This window comes from Caenorhabditis remanei, chromosome X, assembly GCF_010183535.1.
Source record: "Caenorhabditis remanei strain PX506 chromosome X, whole genome shotgun sequence".
NCBI classification, from domain to species: Eukaryota; Metazoa; Nematoda; class Chromadorea; order Rhabditida; family Rhabditidae; genus Caenorhabditis; species Caenorhabditis remanei.
The window spans coordinates 8,419,847-8,437,941 of NC_071333.1; the positions used below are offsets into that span (position 1 = coordinate 8,419,847).

General features: G+C 38.0%; 3 protein-coding genes across 3 annotated transcripts; 1 reads left to right on the forward strand and 2 right to left on the reverse strand.

The window, feature by feature from the left end:
- Window positions 1-722: 722 nt before the first annotated feature.
- GCK72_023616 (uncharacterized protein) lies at window positions 723-5,433 on the forward strand (the record flags this gene model as incomplete). Its single annotated transcript, XM_053735472.1, has 16 exons — window positions 723-789; window positions 1,398-1,480; window positions 1,533-1,655; window positions 1,702-1,971; window positions 2,031-2,075; window positions 2,126-2,194; window positions 2,878-2,973; window positions 3,415-3,489; window positions 3,679-3,776; window positions 3,824-3,930; window positions 3,988-4,181; window positions 4,427-4,618; window positions 4,667-4,959; window positions 5,007-5,168; window positions 5,216-5,291; window positions 5,341-5,433. The coding sequence occupies 16 exons, from the start codon at window positions 723-725 to the stop codon at window positions 5,431-5,433; spliced, it is 2,043 nt and encodes a 680-aa protein (XP_053579038.1).
- An 8,328-nt stretch (window positions 5,434-13,761) lies between these two features.
- On the reverse strand, window positions 13,762-14,163 carry GCK72_023617 (uncharacterized protein; the record flags this gene model as incomplete). The annotated part of the gene is made up of 1 exon (XM_053735473.1): window positions 13,762-14,163. One exon carries the CDS (start codon window positions 14,161-14,163, stop codon window positions 13,762-13,764), a length of 402 nt encoding a protein of 133 aa, XP_053579039.1.
- A 549-nt stretch (window positions 14,164-14,712) lies between these two features.
- On the reverse strand, window positions 14,713-17,121 carry GCK72_023618 (uncharacterized protein; the record flags this gene model as incomplete). Its single annotated transcript, XM_053735474.1, has 2 exons — window positions 14,713-14,874; window positions 16,930-17,121. 2 exons carry the CDS (start codon window positions 17,119-17,121, stop codon window positions 14,713-14,715), a joined length of 354 nt encoding a protein of 117 aa, XP_053579040.1.
- Between the last annotated feature and the right edge of the window lie 974 nt (window positions 17,122-18,095).

Below are 18,095 nucleotides of genomic sequence, written 5' to 3' on the forward strand. Positions count from 1 at the left end.
AGAGAGTGTAGCTTAGAAAATGTGCTGTATTCAAACCGCACATCTTAGCACCCATAGTTTTCATCTCGTTCGTCTTCTACCTAAACCTAACGCTAAAGTACAAAAAGTTACAATTCTGCAAATTAAGTTTGGGTAATACTTGAAGACCAAACTATACGTTGATCATGGGTATGATAGAACAGCAGAAAATTATATCAATAGTTATCAATTCATTCCCGATCAAGAATAACTAAAAAAAAAAAGAACAGACACGGCGCTGTGTGACGCCACCCACTTTTCGCTCGCCGTGCCCTCCTGCATGAAAAGTTTCCCGGCCTCCCGCTCTTCCATTCTCCCGTTCACTGCCCTTTAGTTTTCTTGGGAAGTGATAAGTGCTGTTGGAGCGAGAAGATGTTTCAGCACCCTCCTATTGACCTAAATAATTTATTCATGTATCACCTACTAGTCTCATTCAATAGACAAAAGTATGACTGGCCCTCAATCACAATCGAAAATTATCCATTATTCAAATTCCTTACGAGTCCCGGTGAAATATTTGAAGATCTTGATGAGAAACGGAGAAGTCGGAAAAGTAGAAGTCGAGTGAGTAGTTACCACTTCTAGAAAAAAAAACGTTCAAAATCTGAGATGCGCATGGTTCCAGTGGTAGTTGTAGTTGTGAACGTGATTGAGAAGCACTATGTGATGTGTTTGTATATGAATATGAACTTTTTTAGCCTCAGATGAGCACACCTGATGATCCCGTCATTCACAGTCCACCGTCAATTGGAGCAGCTCCTGGTATGAACGGTACGTGTTTTTTGTGTTATTGAAAAAAAGTCTTTAGAGAAATGAAATTGTGGAAACGTCATGTTTCTATTTTTTATTGTATTATCATTCGTGCAACAAAAGAAGTCATTTTTTGTGCCATTCGAGGAATACTCATCATGTGATTGTTTAGAAACAATGCATCGCGCCTAATGAAAAATAGTAATATACCACAGCTTATCAGTGAACTAGAACTTTTCAAATTCCATGATGCGATCATTTTACTATACAGCAAAAAACGAAAGTGAACTTTATTGTAATATTGCACCTTGTCCAGGATCTATGATTCTGCCATCGGCCACTTGACAAGCACTTTGCGTATCACTTCTTTAAAGCCGATGAGTAGGTGATATGAGGAACACGAAAGACCGGCGAAAACGCGCTTTACACTTTTTCACAACATTTCCTCTCATTTTGAGAAAAACAGAGTAGTGAGCAGCGGTGGATGTACTTTTTGAAAGTGAACCTCGCCCACTAAACAGCATTCTCATGAGGCCGCAAGCGTTTGGCGATAAATGTGTTAGGATTGGAAGATGAAAAGACAACTGTTGATGGTTTCGAAACTCTGATGATAAAACATTTGATTTCAGGATATCATGGATCCGGAGTAAAACTCGAAGACGGGACTGGTGCTTGTGGCTCGCCGGATGATGGAAACATGGATTCTAGTGAAGTATGCAGTTTCAGAAACCAGGAATTTTAGTGAAATAAAACATTCGTTTCAGGAGAGCCGCCGTCGTCAGAAAACCTGTCGAGTATGTGGAGATCATGCGACGGGCTACAATTTCAATGTTATAACTTGTGAATCTTGTAAAGCATTTTTCAGAAGAAATGCGTTACGTCCTAAGGTACCCTAACGAATTCCGGTTCTTAATCATGTTTATATAGTTGCAGGAGTTCAAATGTCCCTATTCAGAAGATTGTGAAATAAATTCTGTCAGTCGGCGGTTTTGCCAAAAATGCCGGTTGCGGAAATGTTTTACAGTTGGTATGAAGAAGGAATGGATTTTAAATGAAGAGCAACTTCGGCGGAGAAAAAACTCGCGTTTGAATAACAACAGCACCTCAAACAAAAGAGCTCAGCCAGGTCACCAACTGTCACCACAAGCACAAAATCAACAGCCACATCAATCACCAGTACCACATCCAGGAGTCGCCGTTTATGTAAGTAGTCATGTCTTTTACGTTATGTTGAACATGTGTCCTATTAATTGTGCTTCTAGCAACAACCGCAACGTCCGCTTACTATTAACCCCATGGACAATCAGGTCAGTGTTAAACATAATTAGTGAACATCAAAAAATTTATATGATTTCAGATGATGCATCATATGCAAAACCGACCGAACATTATGCCACAGCTCATCAGTCCACCAGGAGCTCAACCAGTCAGTTTTAATCTCACTTTCTAGGAATGATAAGGGTATATCAGCAAGTAGTTTTTCTATGAAATTTGTGATATTGTCTTAACGCATGTGTCTAAACAAGTACTTTCTCTTTTCCCGATTTATGCCATTTTTCCGCCAGAAGGACAAATCTTGTGTTATCACGCACATTCGCCCTAAAACATCAGTTTTTGTACCAAAAAAACTATGCGCGAAATCTGATCCAAACCGGTTGACGAGTATCGACAAAGTCCAGACTGTTGTTTTTTCGAACGTTTTCCCGCTTTATATGTCGGATTAATGAGTGTCAATGACGAAATATCAAACAAGGGATTTTAGATTTGGTTTTTATTTTGCAAAGTTCTCGACATCCTTGAATTATTTTTTCGAATATTGAAAACACCTAATTAGAACAGAAAACATGAATCAGAATTATAAAATTCGAAATTCTTTCAAAAGAATCTGTTAATTTCGAAGCAGGGGAATCATGTGTTGAATTCGAAAAAATCCATTAGGTGAGCAGCAAACAATTGGATTCCAGCCAGCTAGAGAATGTTACTTAATTGAACCTAGTAATGTGAATCAGGCGACTTTTAGCTGTCTCGTATTTGTTTTGCCGTCTACACAACAACAAAGCCACCATTAGATTTTTTCCTTTTTTTCTTTTCACATGTATTCATTTTCAGTATCCATTGACTTCTCCAGTTGGATCCAGTGCTTCCGATTCTCCACCAAACAGAAGTTTGACAATGATGCACAACGGCGATAAAAGTCCAGACGGCGTAAGTGACGGGTCGGCGAGGGCGAGAAAAAGATGGGCAGGTTGACTGTATGAGTGTGACGGTTGGGAGATAGATCGGCCACTGCTTCATCACAATTTTTGAGTGATGAATTGAAATGTCGTTGAAACCGTATAAGGGCGACAGCAACCGATGGAAAAAAGAATGATAAGAAACATGAAACATTGTTCGGAGGCCTTGGCCACCAAAACGCGTGCGAATTGATAAAGGAAATTTATGTAAAGGGCACGTTCTTCAAATAAAACTGTGATCAGGCTAAGGGACTATCTTAAAGTGCACTTGTAGAAAAAACTATTCTGTAATGTGATCTTCCATGTAGAAATAGGTTAGATTATGCTTGTTTCAAATGCACACTCTATGTTTCACAGAGCTTTCATTAGAAATCAATAGAAAAGATGATCACATTATTAACTATCATTTTAGTACGATCCAAACATGATGGCTCACCGAATCTCGCAAACATCTCTCAACCCGAGACCAAAGATGGACAACGGACAGGTAATACATCTCTTCTACGCATCTTCTTTCCTAACTTTCTAACATAAGACAAATGCAACTTACTTCGTTTTTCTTTACACCTCTCAATGCACTTTAACAAACTTATTTTCTTCATAAATCTAAGAATCGCGTTTTGCAATTTGGCCAATACTTGTTTGGCGTTCACAGATCTCAATAGATACATTTCAGGTTGTACTTTCTACCGAAGAGTACAAACAACTTCTTGCCCGCATTCCAGGAGCTCAAGTTCCAGGACTCATGAATGAAGAGGAGCCAATCAACAAGCGGTATATCGGAAATAAGGGAAAGACCCTTAAATCCTTCTAATTTTTAGTGCCGCCTATAACTGCAATGGACATCCAATGCCGGCTGATACTACTCCACCATACAGCGCGCCGATGAGCGATATGAGCTTGTCTCGTAACAATTCCACCTCATCGGGTATGCAACCTCTGACTCACATGAACGGAACTCAGTCGAACATGTGTGAGATTCCAGGCAGCAGTGTGCCAACACAGTCGCACTTTGATATCGCTTCGTTTGGAATGGGAATCGTCACCGCTACCGGAGGTGGAGATGCTGCGGAGGAGATGTATCGCAAGATGAACACTTTCTACGAACATTGCATTCAATCGGCTCTGGACAGCCCTGAAAATCAAGAACCGAAGGCTATTGAGAACAAGCCAGACTACGTGAGTGACATTTTTTCCATTGTCTATTGTCTTATCGGTCTTTCGAAGATGGTGTCGGCGCAAAAAAAAAGCAAAAAACTAGACCAACGCGGTGTTGCACTTTAAGGCAGTGCCAGACTGTGGCTGGGTTTTCTCTTTAGTCGCGTCAAAGAAAATCATATGAGAAACCTTCCATTCTCCCACTCCGTCGTCCTGTTCGGTCGTCGTTCTTCTACCTTCGCAATTTACTGTCTCTTTTGTTTTAGATGACTCAAAATCACAACAACTTCCAACAATACCAAGCTGATCCATACCACGTAGCACCACAACCGGTAGATCGTAACATCAACTACCAATTGAATGCTGCTGAGCTCAAGGCTTTGGATGCTGTTCGTGAGGCTTTCTTCGGAATGGATGATCCTATGGAACAAGGACGTCAATTGCAATCGTTCCTCAAGGTATAAACATGACCTGACCAACTGAAACTCACCGTATGATACTTTCAGACCAACAAGTCTCCAGCTGACATTATGAACATTATGGATGTGACAATGAGACGTTTTGTCAAAGTTGCCAAGGGGGTCCCAGCCTTCCGTGAAGTTTCCCAAGAAGGAAAGTTCTCACTTCTGAAAGGAGGAATGATTGAGATGCTCACTGTTCGTGGAGTTACCCGCTACGATCCATCAACAAACTCTTTCAAAACACCAACCATCAAGGGACAGAATGTTTCCGTCAATGTCGACGATATGTTTGCAAAACTCAATGCTAATGCGCAGGCGCAAAAGGCGAAATGTTTAGAGTGAGTTGAAAGAATTTGAACCATAGAGATAGAAGACATCGTTTCAGGTTCTTCGGTTTCTTCGATGAGGAAATCAAGAAGAATGAACTTGCCGTTTATCTAGTCATGTTGGCTGTTCTCTTCTCAGTCCGTGTCGACCCACCAATGAATGAAAATGATGTTCGAATTGTTACCGATCAACACAATCATTTCATGAGTCTTCTCAACAGGTATTACTTACAAGTGGTGGTTCAAAAAAGACAAGTTTTTGTTTCAGATATTTGGAATCGTTGTACGGAGAGCAAGCTCGCCGTATTTTCGAACGTCTTCCAAAGGCTTTGGGAATGCTCAATGTAAGTTAACCGACTATTTTGAACCTCAACCAAATTATTCATTTTTCAGGACATTGCTCGTAACGCTGGAATGTTGTTCATGGGAACCGTCCGTTCTGGAGAAGCCGAGGAGCTTCCAGGAGAATTCTTCAAAATCAAGTAGACCTACTAGTACAACTTCAATCAACTGATGCCATGCCCTATCACTATACCTCACAATCATCGTTGCCTCCACCATTAAAATTCTAGCCACATTTCCCACCCCTTACCTCGAAACTTCCCCCCAGCATCCCCTCTGACTTGTCTTATACCTCTCCTATTTTCTTAAATAGGAACTAGTCACTATCATATCATTGCTTATATCTTTTTTGTCTCTTATTCTTTTTGTTCATTCATTTTTTCTTGGAACCAGCACCGAACAATTTTGTTGGAGAAGAGGGGCTGAATAGTACAACAAAAAACCAAAAAAAATTCAAAAAACAAAAAAATTTCTAATCACTAAAAATCCTTCTTCTCCAACAAAATTTCCTGGCAATACGGTTATTTTTTTCTTTTGCGAGTTGATGTTCGGTCTCCGGTTTTCATGTTCTACTTCTGACTAGAAACCTTTTTCTATCCAACATCCGGTCGTTTTTCTCTTGCTAATCTCTTCAATTCAGCCCAGTAGTTTTCACATCCCCGTTTATTGCCGTTTATTGTATTATTTTAGTCATACAACCGTACCCCTACCTCTAATTTTCTTATCTAACTATCTCATTGAAGAACTGGTCTGGTACTGTTGAATCTTCATGTAGATCGCTCATCTTATTCCGGTTCCTAGTTGTCGCCCTATCCGTTTTCCCCCTTGTTTCCCTCTCCTCACCTTCTCAAAGTTTTTCCTCCACAGCCGGCATTTTTTTCAGATTTCTTTCGTTTTTGTGGTCTGTAGTTTACCGATTCCTGCTCGCGCCCAAAAGTTTTCAAAAAAGTCAATTCTTGCTTAATAACTTAAGTTTCTATTGTGATGTGTCACTATCTTATTGTGATTTTGTGATTGAGAATCTAATCATCCCTTTATCTGTCTTTTTAAAGTACAATTTGTTCGATTTCTATCTTTTTCCCCATCCCGCACCATCTTTTCTTCACACTCTTTCTTTTCAACACTGCACTGGTTCTGTACAGCTACGGTAGTTAACTGACTGTAGCCCTATGTAACTGTTTTTTTCTTCTTTTCTCTTTTTTAATATACAACACCACACCTCTTCCTTTTCCTCGTCTACCTCGTTCACTCTCCATTTTCTCAATCACCAACTTTTTTGACCCGGCTACTCTCAACTACCTGAGTGTTTTTTAAGATCCCGAGTTATTTTGAATCACAATATCCCCATGCTTCTCTACTGTCCTGTTTTTTATTTTATTTGAGTTTGGTATCAAAACTATTAATTTTCGGTTCTGTATTATCCCTTCTGAACTTAACTTTCAATTGTAAATTATGTTGTTGCGTGGTTTTCCATTGAACAACATTACTTTGCAATGTAGGTCCCTAATTCTTCTTGATCTTGAATAATTTCCATCCGTTTCTTGTCAAAATGAAGAAATTTTTTTTTATAATTGATTTTTTTCCTTACATGCCAATAACAGAGTTCTCGTGTGTATGAATTTTCCAAACGTGACTGATTTTTCATCCTAATGCTTATTTAGAAATTTAGGCACATGCGTGTTTGCTATTTTCAAATGATTACATTTCAAACGTTGGGGTTGATGCAGAAATTGTTACAAATACTTCCGAGGAAAAGTATAGCGGTTATCCTAAACTGGTTCCTGTAAAAATTCTGAATTAAGACCTGACTGCCAGAAGAGATTAAATTTTCCAGCCAGGTCAAAGTAGCTTGGTTTGATTTTTTTAAATTGTAGTGCATGTGCGTTGGAACAAAGGGACTCGTATTGACATTTAACTAAACAGTTCTTTTGAATATCATTATTGTTCAGATCAAAACCGAACCCCCCATTTACGAGAGAAATTTCGATTTGAATGCTTTTTTTCAGTATACAAAAAGGGCCTGTAAGATAAAAGGTCAGATCTCTAACAGGACACTTATTTTTAAGAAAATAGTCAAGAATATGTATTTTCATTGTGTGCCGTTCTCTATTTAAATATTATCGCGCCGTCCTGTCGACTTTCCTTCTCACCAAATGTCTTCAAAGATCGTTAATTTTCACTATTTTGAAATTTCAAACACTCACAACTTCTTCAAAAATGTGAGAAAAGAGTTGAAACTAGAAGAACATGCTTTCAAACGTGTTTTTAGTTGAAAAAATGTAGTTTTGGGCAATTTTTAGAAATTTTTTTTCCCGATTTTTCATAAGGGGGGACCACATGAAATTTCGGCTAGAAATGAAAAATTTTTTTTCTTAAAACAATACAAAACTGTTCCCTGTTGCTTGGAAACCTGGATTACCTTCAAAAAAATTGTTTTAGGCTGTTTTAAGAAAAACAAATTTTTTTCCATTTCTAGCCGAAATTTCATGTGGTCCCCCCTTATGAAAAATCGGAAAAAAAATTTTATCTAAAAATTGCTAAAAACTACATTTTTAATCGAAAGCACGTTTAAAAGCATGTTCTTCTAGTTTCAACTCTTTTCTCACAGTTTTGAAGAAGTTGTGAGTGTTTGAAATTTCAAAATAGTGAAAATTAACGATCTTTGAAGACGTTTGGTGAGAAGGGAAGTCGACAGGACGGCGCGATAATATTTAAATAAAAAACGGCACAGAATCAAAATACATATTCTTGACTATTTTCCTAAAAATAAGTGTACTGTTAGAGATCTGACCTTTTATCTTACAGGCCCTTTTTGTATACTGAAAAAAAGCATTCAAATCAAAATGTCTCTCGTAAATGAGGGGCACCCCTCTAATTTTTTTGCACAACAATAATGTACATTTTCTGCACTTTTCACCCTCAACAGGAAAAAAATGAACAATCCCGTTAAATTTATTTAGAGCGATTTGAAATTTTCGAAAATTTGAGTTGGTGTCAGTTTTTTGAAAATTTGACACTCAAAAAAAACTTTTTTTTACAAATTTAATTTTTATTTTTGAAGCCCTTGAAATTTGCTACTTTTAAGTTATAATCCTTTTTTTTCAATATTACATCTAGCTAGTGAAAAAAATTGATTTAGAAAAATTTTCGAAAAAAACTTTTTTTTCGAAAAATCTTAATTTTTCAAAAACCAGGTCACGTCACAGGAAAACCCATTGTGGCTTATATATTCTTCGCAAAACTCATCGAATCAGCAAAAAAAATCGGAACTTTAGGGGGGCAATCAAAGTACATTCCATGTGAGTCAACAGTGATTAATAGAAGTCAAATCCTGACAGTTTTTTTTTTCTTATAGACACGGAGTGTGCCACAAATCTTTATTGTAAAATTCCACGTGCTGAGTTTAGAGTAAATCCAGAATAGGAATGGTAATAGTAGCAAAGGTTACTGGTCACGTGTTATACAGTTGTTGAAACCCATTGTATTCATTTCTTATGAAGATTATAGTGAATCTTCTATAAATTTGGTTGAGATTGAGTAAATCATGTCGAAAGTTAAAACCTTATTGATTTAGCAGCCTTCATACTGAAAATGTGAGTTATTTGAAGAGACTGTAAGCCGTTCTATTCGAGTTTATCAGCACTTACACTCATAAAAATGAATCACCCGCCAAGAACGAGATAAATCATTATATTCAGAACAAATATATTGCAATGTTGGGCTTTCGAAAACATATTAGCAATAGTTTTTCAATTTAATCTTTCTGCACTTTTTTTTCTTTGACGTTGCAAAATGTTGAAAAAATAAAAATAAAAATTGGATTCTGTTAGTTTGCAGTAATGAATTTGAATGTGAACAAGTTTTCTTCCGTTTTACGTTTTCCTGGTTGACAACTATTGGAAGATACCAATGGCATTTTCGCTAAGTTAGTATCAGGCAGAGTTTCACTTGACGCATTAGAAAAAACGAGGAAGGTTTTGGAAAATGACAAACTACAGTAATTTTTCTTTATAAAAAGTAGTTTTAAAAACAAAACCTGAATTGAAACTTGAGTTTTTTTTTCAAAAAATGGACAAAAGAAAGATTTGGTACTTTCCAGAGATGTTCGAAATTTGTTTTCAAAGTCTTTACTGCATTTTTTCTTGTGATTAATTTGAGAAGAAAGAGAGAATCTCCTGAGAAAATTTGGATGAAGCAAAGAAAAACTGTACATATCATTCGGGTGGAGGTTTCTGAAAATTCGACGCCAATTAATCAAACTCATTTCGTGATTCATATACATAGTTTCCTTTACGATAGTTTCGAATAGTCTGACGGGATCGCAGTAATTTAGGAGAGATGTTCAGAGAGACTTTGATAAAACAGTGGGGAAAATGACAGACTACAGTAATTTTGCTTTAAAAAAAAGTAGTTTTAAAATCAAAACCTGAAAGTTTTTTTTCAAAAAATGGACAAAAGAAAAATTTGGTACTTTCCAGAGATGTTCGAAATTTGTTTTCAAAGTCTTTACTGCAACTTTTCTTGTAATTAACTTGAGGAGAAAGAGAGAATCTCCTGAGAAAATTTGGATAAAGCAAAGAAAAACTGTGATGTCTCCAAAATGTCAAAAAACGATTCTCAAAAAAAGAAATTTTATCAACGAAATCCAGGATATTGAAGCTGAGCGCTGGCTCCAGTTTCACGATTATCCGGCAGTTTTCATAATGATTCTCGGAGAGCGCCTTAGCGTTTGAAATATCTGACTTGCTTAGTTAGGATTTATCAATTTTTATCTTGCCGATATTGGAACTTTTTCAACGTTCTAATAAAAGTTTTGGTTTCTTCAAAAATTCTTTTGATTCTGAATGTTTTTTTTTCTGAAAATACCACCAAAGCATGTTGACAACAATTCTGAACTACGAGTTTTATTTACTTTATTTTTGCACATTTGGAAAACCATCTTGTCTCAGAGCTTTGACAAACTCCTTCTGCAGTTTTTGGATATCAATTCAGAAACCGTTTTGTATTAAATGGTGCCAAAGCTAAACGAATAGCATCTGGCTAAATATTAGCCGGCAGTCTACCCTGCCCTATTGCCGTATTTGGCAGATTAATAGGAGATGCGAAAACAGAGGCGGAAGGTTTGGGAGAAGAGGGGAATTTGGAGTATTGCCCAATTGTTCCTAACGAAGAGTGCGCAGAGTGCGCAGAGACAAGATTTCACCCGACGCATTCATGTGCTGTGGCCACGACAACTGGACAGGGACATACAAGATGAAGAGAGATTAGAGAACGGCGACATTCGTTTCTCTCCTTGTCTCATTTCTCAGACGGAATACCCTATATGCAGGTTTTGAAAAAAAAATCTGCGATGAACACATTCCAGTGGTGAAGTTTTCACAAAAATGAAAGCATTTATTTATCAAAATATCGTCAAATGCAAATTGACCATTTTTCATTTTGGAAAATTGAAACTTAATAGTTTAAAATTATGCAAACAATAGAACAAATCATTCAAAGGATTTGAACACATTGTAGAAACAAATCAGCACGACGGTCCTTTCAAACGTATATTAGAGATCAGTCTGGAGCTTAAAACCTTCCACCAGTTGACAAAATTTCTCTTATACATGCATTTGCTTACATGAAAAAAACAGAAACAAAATAAGAGGTAACGAATTCCACTAAGAAGATGTTTTCATTTTGTACATTTGTTCAATTCAAACCAGTTCACATCCTCTCTATTCATTACACAAAATCCAGAACACTTATAAACTCAAAAAACACTTTCATATTCTGGACCGTGTTTCATTTTACAAGCTAGATCTGAATGATCTGAGACAAAACAAGTGTCAATCTTGATGATTTTTCTTGTTCTATCTCGTTTATTTGAAAACTTTTCAAACATCTCTCTTATCTCTAAAAATGCTCTTCTGAAACGAAACATCTAATTTCTCCTTGAGTAGAAAAGTGCGTTGTCCCTGTCCAATTCTGAAGTAACCAGTCTTTTTTGCGTACGCGTGAGGTTAGATTCATGTCAAAAAATAAATAATGAACTAAAAACATATGGTGAATTAGAGAGAGAGCGGCAAGAAAACAACAATCCAATTTTCAGATACAATGTATCAACCACTCGCATCAACAACCAAACTCACCCCAAATTCCAATCATCACTGCGACGTATAGATTATTCTTCCTTCTGATTATTCTCCTAATTTTTCATATTCTTGTTATGTTTGTTTTCGCCGCAAGCTGGCAAAGTGGAAGGCTTCGAAACTTTTGGTATTCAAAAACATTGCGGTGATAAAAACGGATTGGTGGGTTGACCAAAACTGGGATATGCAAATGGAAAAGTGTGCACAATGCGTGTCTTCGAAAGATTTTTCAAAGAATCTTTAAAAACAAATTTCGAAAAAAAGTTTCATTTAACAGGTGAGATTCAAAGAGAACTGGAAGGAAACAAATCATCTGGGAGGATTATGGCAACATTTGACAGAAAAACTGGGAAAAAACGTATGATAATGGAGGAAACGGAAGAATAAAGTGGTGATAATAACGAATCGGTGGATGGACGGAAACTGGGATATGAGAAAAAATGTAAAATCATCAGCATACATATAAAGTTATAAGGGCGCATTTGTTAAAAAATGTAGTGAAACTCATGATTAAGAACAAAAGCCATGGCTATATTGATGAAAACTGGGATATGCAAATTTAAAATCTAAACTTATGAACAATGTATGTCTTCAAAAGGTTTTTTCGAAACTGAAATTTTTCAAATGAAACGTTTCGAAATCACACACTGCTTATGAATTTCCTAATTTTCAAGATAATATTGAACAGATGAGATTCAATGTGAAAACGATGAAAGCCGGGGGAGAAACAAAAGAGCTGTGGGGTTTATGGCAACATTTGACAGAAAAACCGGGAAAAAACGTATGATAATGGAGGAAACGGAATAATTAAGCGGTGATGATAGCAAATGGATAAATTGACGAAAACTGGGAAACAAATGTAAAATCATCAGCATACATGTACAAATGACAACCGGGGAGAAACAAATCAACTACGAGGTTTATGGCAACATTTGACAGAAAAACCGGGAAAAACGTATGATGATAGAGGGAACGGCGTATGATAATGGAGGAAACGGAATAATTAAGCGGTGATAGAAACAATTGGGCGGATTGACAAAAACTCGGATATGAGAACAAATGTAAAATCATCAGCATACATATAAAGTTATAAGGGAGCATTCGTTAAAAAATGTAGTGAAACTCATGATTAAGAACAAAACACATCACTGTACATTTGTTTAAATGGGGAAGTGGGTTAAAAACATTTTTGAATCTCCAGGCTTCGTCGTCTGGGCGAGTTGCATGCAAAGCCCGTTCGTCTGAATCCAACGATGAAATGGACGAAGACATAGAAAATGGACGGGATCGCAGTTGTGGTTTTTCGAAGAAGCACCTGTAGACATAGGGCAACACCGGCTTGCGCGCGAAAACTGGGTCTGGTGAATTCTGAAAATGTAGGTTGAAAAAAACACAATTATGACGGTTTAACGTACGGTCACTGTTTTATCCGACTGGTCAGAGATACCTTTCATAAGAATTAGTCGTCCAGCGAACATTTAACATTGAAGTCCAATCATTAGTATTCTCCAAGCGCATCGTTCCGTCTGCTGATTTATCATTCTCCCGGAGCAAATCCTAAGAACCCAGTAGGTCTTCATACGATTCGGGTACCGAGATTTTTTCTCTCGTGTAGACACATTCTCTTGTTAGATGATTTGATGAACTTTGTATATGCAGTAAATGTCGGTCGCATAGGTAACTTCGAGCTTGCACTGCTTGCTCTTCGATCTCTTGTTCACAGATGATTGAACCAAGTACGGTGATCCAATATCTCTCAAGACCTTCTTGTTTCTAACGATTGGCTCGTTTTGAGAGGAACGGTGTTCTTCATCTCGTGACAACTGGTTGCATTCTCAGGGAGTGGCTTTCCGAAACGTTGAGGATCTCCGATTTCTTTGTCATTCCGAACTCTTCTGTAAAGAAAAAATGGTTTTCAAAAGTGTTGTCAAAATAATCAACTGACCTTGTTCTCTTGCCTATTTTCCGCTTGCTTAATTCTATTGCTTTTCCATGGATTTTTTGGTGGGTGAGAGCAATTTCTTCCGAAAATTCTTTTCATGAACATCAGGACATGTTGCATCACCAATGATGAAGATGCTTTCATAGGAACAATTGTTTTGGGAAACTCTGTTCTTGTACATCGGCACATGTTGAAATACTGATAGTGCCAATCCTTTCATAGAAACTACTCGCCCAGCAGACATTTAGCATTGAAGTCCGATCATTACTCCTCCAGTCGCATCGTTCCGTCTGCTGATTCATCACTTTCCCGTAGCAAATCCTGAGGTCCCAGTAAGTCTCCATCCGATCCGGGTACAGCGACTGAAAATTTCTCTCGTGTAGAAACATCCTCTTGTTAGATGATTTGATGAACTTTGTATATGCAGTAAATGTCGGTCGCTGGGGGAACTTTGTGCCGGTTTTGCATTTGGGCAACTGACTTCAATGCTATCAGCGCAATTTTCCGTTTTGACAGGATCGTCATCTCGTGACAACTAGTTGTAGTATCCGGGAGTGGCTGCTGGCTTATGTCAGAAATACGAGTGAACACACTCCAACAAGTGCTATGAGTCCCTGGACCACTTTCGTTTTTTCCGGTGGCACAAGTCGATTCTTTCATAAAGACGTCGTCAAGTTTACAATCCCCGTCAACCTTCGGTTCTTCAATATCCATTGTAAATTGTGGACGAATGAGAATCAAGTCGACGTATCCTTGGTTACCTATCTGAATCTTTGAGATCTTCGATTTCTCGGGCATTGCGAACTTTTCCGCAAATAAAATATGGTTTTGAGAAGTGTTCTCATAATAATAAACTGACCTTCTTCTCTTGGCAATCGTCGATCTTCTCTCCACAGCTGATTTAACCAAGTACGGTGATCCAATGTCTTTAAAGACCTTTCTAGCGATTGGGCAACTAACTTCAAAGCTATCAGCGCAATTTTCCGTTTTGACAGGATCGTCATCTCGTGACAACTAGTTGTAGTCGAGTTTGTCGTCGTCCATTGTGGTTTCTCTCGTATTTTTTTCTCGCTTTCGTTGGATAATTTGATGAACTTTGTATATGGATCAATTGACTCCAAATCAGTTGATACTCAATTTTGTCGTTCTGTTTTTCTTCGGCAGAATTGAAGAAGGATTCTGAGATTATATTGAATTACGTTCAACAAAATAACATTTATTAGGTAGTGAAGTTAGAAGACTGTTGCAAGATTTACTCTATTCGTCGAAAATCGATACAATCTTTTAGAGTGTGAAAGAAATGAGAAAACTGTCTAAACTCCAGTTTTCGTAGTATCTTTACTCACGTCATTCGTCCAACCCTTTCTCTGTGAACTCCTTCGGATGGTCTGGTGGGGTCTTCATAGTAGATCCATCCTTTGTCGCTCCTTCAACCAAGATCTGTTCCAGTACCAACGGATATCCAAAAAGATTCGGATACAGGGACCGGCTTGCGTTCTTCGCAGATTCCTGAAAAATATATGTACTATTTGAGAGAATTACGGCAGCCTATTCTATCTTCACAAGACTTCGCTTTTTTGTGTGGAACACATCTAATTCCAACTTTTACGTATAAAAAATTCAAAATAACTTTTTCATTCAAACGGACACACGCTCTTTCCTTGTTTGACACAAAATATTACATTTCAGACTAAATGCGACTATCTATTAGTCGGATACACAAACCTTGATAAACACTGTGGTCGAACAAATCCCATTTTGAAACACCGCAAGAAGACATTTTGCTTCCTGAAGAGCCGGGATCTCAAAGCACTTCAGCCGTCCATGGCGACGATGCCACTGGTTTCGGAGAAATGGGGGGGCAGAAAGTTGAGGAGATCAGCCCACATGGTATCCTCTGAAAATTAGAACAAAATATTTGAGACGCACATTTTGAAGAAAACAACAAGTAAAGTGGTTTGATCTTTGGGAGATGGTAAATAAGTTCATATGTTGTTCACGTCAGTTAAACTATTTATAGAGAGTGTTGATAGGTTGAGAAGTAACCTATAGGTACGCTCAGTTGTTATTGTAGGCGATCACTCGTAATTAAATTTGGAGATGAGCCCAAAATCTCTAGCGCTGGCTGAACAGCTAGCTGTTCAGAACAGTAAGCGGGTCAGAGTGGCAACAGGAAGTGAAGGGGAACGAGAGAAGAGAAAAATACGACCGATCAAAAGAGGAAACGAGGTAACGAATGGCCCATCCGGGCTCATATAAAACAACAGTGTTCCAGAAAGAACTACTGTTCTCGCGAGGGATACCCGCCAAAAAGAGACGGAGACAGAGAAAGGACTGTGGTGTGCGGGGCATTGGTGGGAGAGGAGACAGTATACACGCTCGAAGAGACGCAGACGCACGGGAAGGGCGAACAGGTTGAGATGGATGCGCAGACCAAACAACAATAACAACTATATTGATTCTTCTTGTTTTTTTTCTTGAGCAAAGGGAAGAGGGACCAAATGGCTCGTTGGTGTAGTAACACTCTAATTGGGAGGAGAGATGAAATAATAAAGAGAGAAAACGATATCGTGCAAAAAAGAGAACTTCTGAAATTTAAGTGATCAATCGGTTCGTTAATTGAAATGAAGATGAAAAGAAATTGAGACAAATGAAGTTCATACATGTCAAACAGATGTCTGATACATTTTAAGAAGAGAGTGTCATAAGTATTGAACGAAAACGACTCGTGACAGTTTTAGCACGAAAGAAAACAGAGAATAGAGTTTGTTCGACAAGTTCAGAATTGGGTTTTTTGCAAAAGGCTCTCTTTGGAAATAAGAAACCGAACGACAAACAATAACACGACGTCAGTTTCCATTTAGAAAGAAAATATGGCACCTCATATATTCACCTCCACCATCATCTAAACTAGCGCACAAGCTCGAAACTCCTCTCAGATTCTTTTCACGGAAAATTCTTCAACGCAGTAACACACCTTATTGTTCCTACTCGGATCGCCTCTCCCAACTTGACCTCTTTTCTATGCGCCACCGTAGGCTCAAAGCGCAACTACTTCTCTTATACAATCTTATAATCGGCGCATCATATTTTCCTAGTCTTGAGACCCATGTCAGGTTAAGTTCCTCCTCCCGTCGCCCAATGTCTCTTATCTGTATAAATCCTAGTTGCTCTAATTTTTTCTCAACTGTAATTCCTATTTGGAATGCCTTAACTATTAATGTCCCTCATTTTCTTTGCCCATCGGAATTCAAGTCTCTTCTTGTGAATAATATTGCACGATTCTGATTTTTTTTTCTTTCTTTATTCTCCCCCCCCCTTGCCCAACACCTATTTTTTAATTCCTTATTTCCCGGTTTCCTTTCTCAGGTTTAGTCTCGTGAGGGACTTTACCTGACCTCCAGTGACTTTTTCTGTATATTTAAATAGTTAAATAAAATATCAATATATCAATATCAATATCCACCATTATTGGCGCTTTGTTGACCCATCGATCAAGAGAGAAAAACCATCAAAAAGAGCATTTCGGGTTGTCGAGACTACTTTTTTTCTCTTTTCTGCAACGAACTCTTTACCTGGTAGTCCAGCTGGTCCTGGTAGTCCTGGTGGCCCTGGTTGGCAACTTTGCTTAGTTGGCTCGCATTGGCACCATGCTGGAAGTCCGGAGAAGGTTTGACGCTTTTGACAGAAAACGGAGTTAAATGGGTTGACACTGGGCTTGGTTGGTGGAGTGACAGTGGTTTGGATGTCCATCATCTCGTTCCAAGCGGAATCAATCTCAACACGAAATTGGACCCATTAGGGGGCGGTGGGCCCGTGTCAAACTTAGAGTATGAGAGTAACAAAAAAAGGAGAATTCTATTAACTTTGTTCACATGAATGACCAAAAGATATCTTGCCTTTAAAATTAGGCTTTTCCAGAGTTGCCGCAGTTGGCGGTGAAGGTGCGGGATTTGTCGCTGATCCAAGCTAGAAGACTTTTCCCGCCGGTAGTTTTTGTAGGAACCCGCCAAGTCAGTTTCCAAGGTTCCACCGGTAGACACGGTAGAACGGCGAGGAGTGAATGATAGAGGGACGACGACTTCTGCGGCTTCTTCTTCTTTATAATGGCAGAATGTAGAGCAGATCCTTATCGTAAGATTATCAGGTTGAGTCTAAAAAGACACATCTAGAACGGTATTGGTTTTAGCATGGTTGGTCACAGTTTGCGTTTCACATAGTTGTTAGTGATCATTTCAATATTTATTATTTTGAGTGAATTATGTCTGGCAACGGACCAAATAATACTCAAGGTCGTGAATTAGGGCCTATTAATTCCACGATAGATGTGTCGGGTCGGACCAAAAATAATTGTAATACCAGCCTGGCCCATTAATCTAACCAGTCTACGTAGACAGTTTCTCCGGCCTCGCGAGCAGTTCAATATTGCTTCATTCGGAAAAAACGTTTTTGAAAAATACCTACATTTTTAACTGTAATTGTTTAACGAATGGACTAAGAATTACAAAACATGAGCACATTCCATGCCACCATAGCATTACCGACCTGGACAGAAATTTTATAAATACTTGAATAAGGATAAACTATTTTTGCCAAATAGCTGAAAAAAACTTGTTTATTCATAATAGTTCGATATCTAATTATTTTCCTGGTTTTGATTTGAAAGTTTAAAAAAAACGTTTCATTTTCCCTTTGGAATTTTTGAGTTTCAGTGTCAAAATGTGTGAACA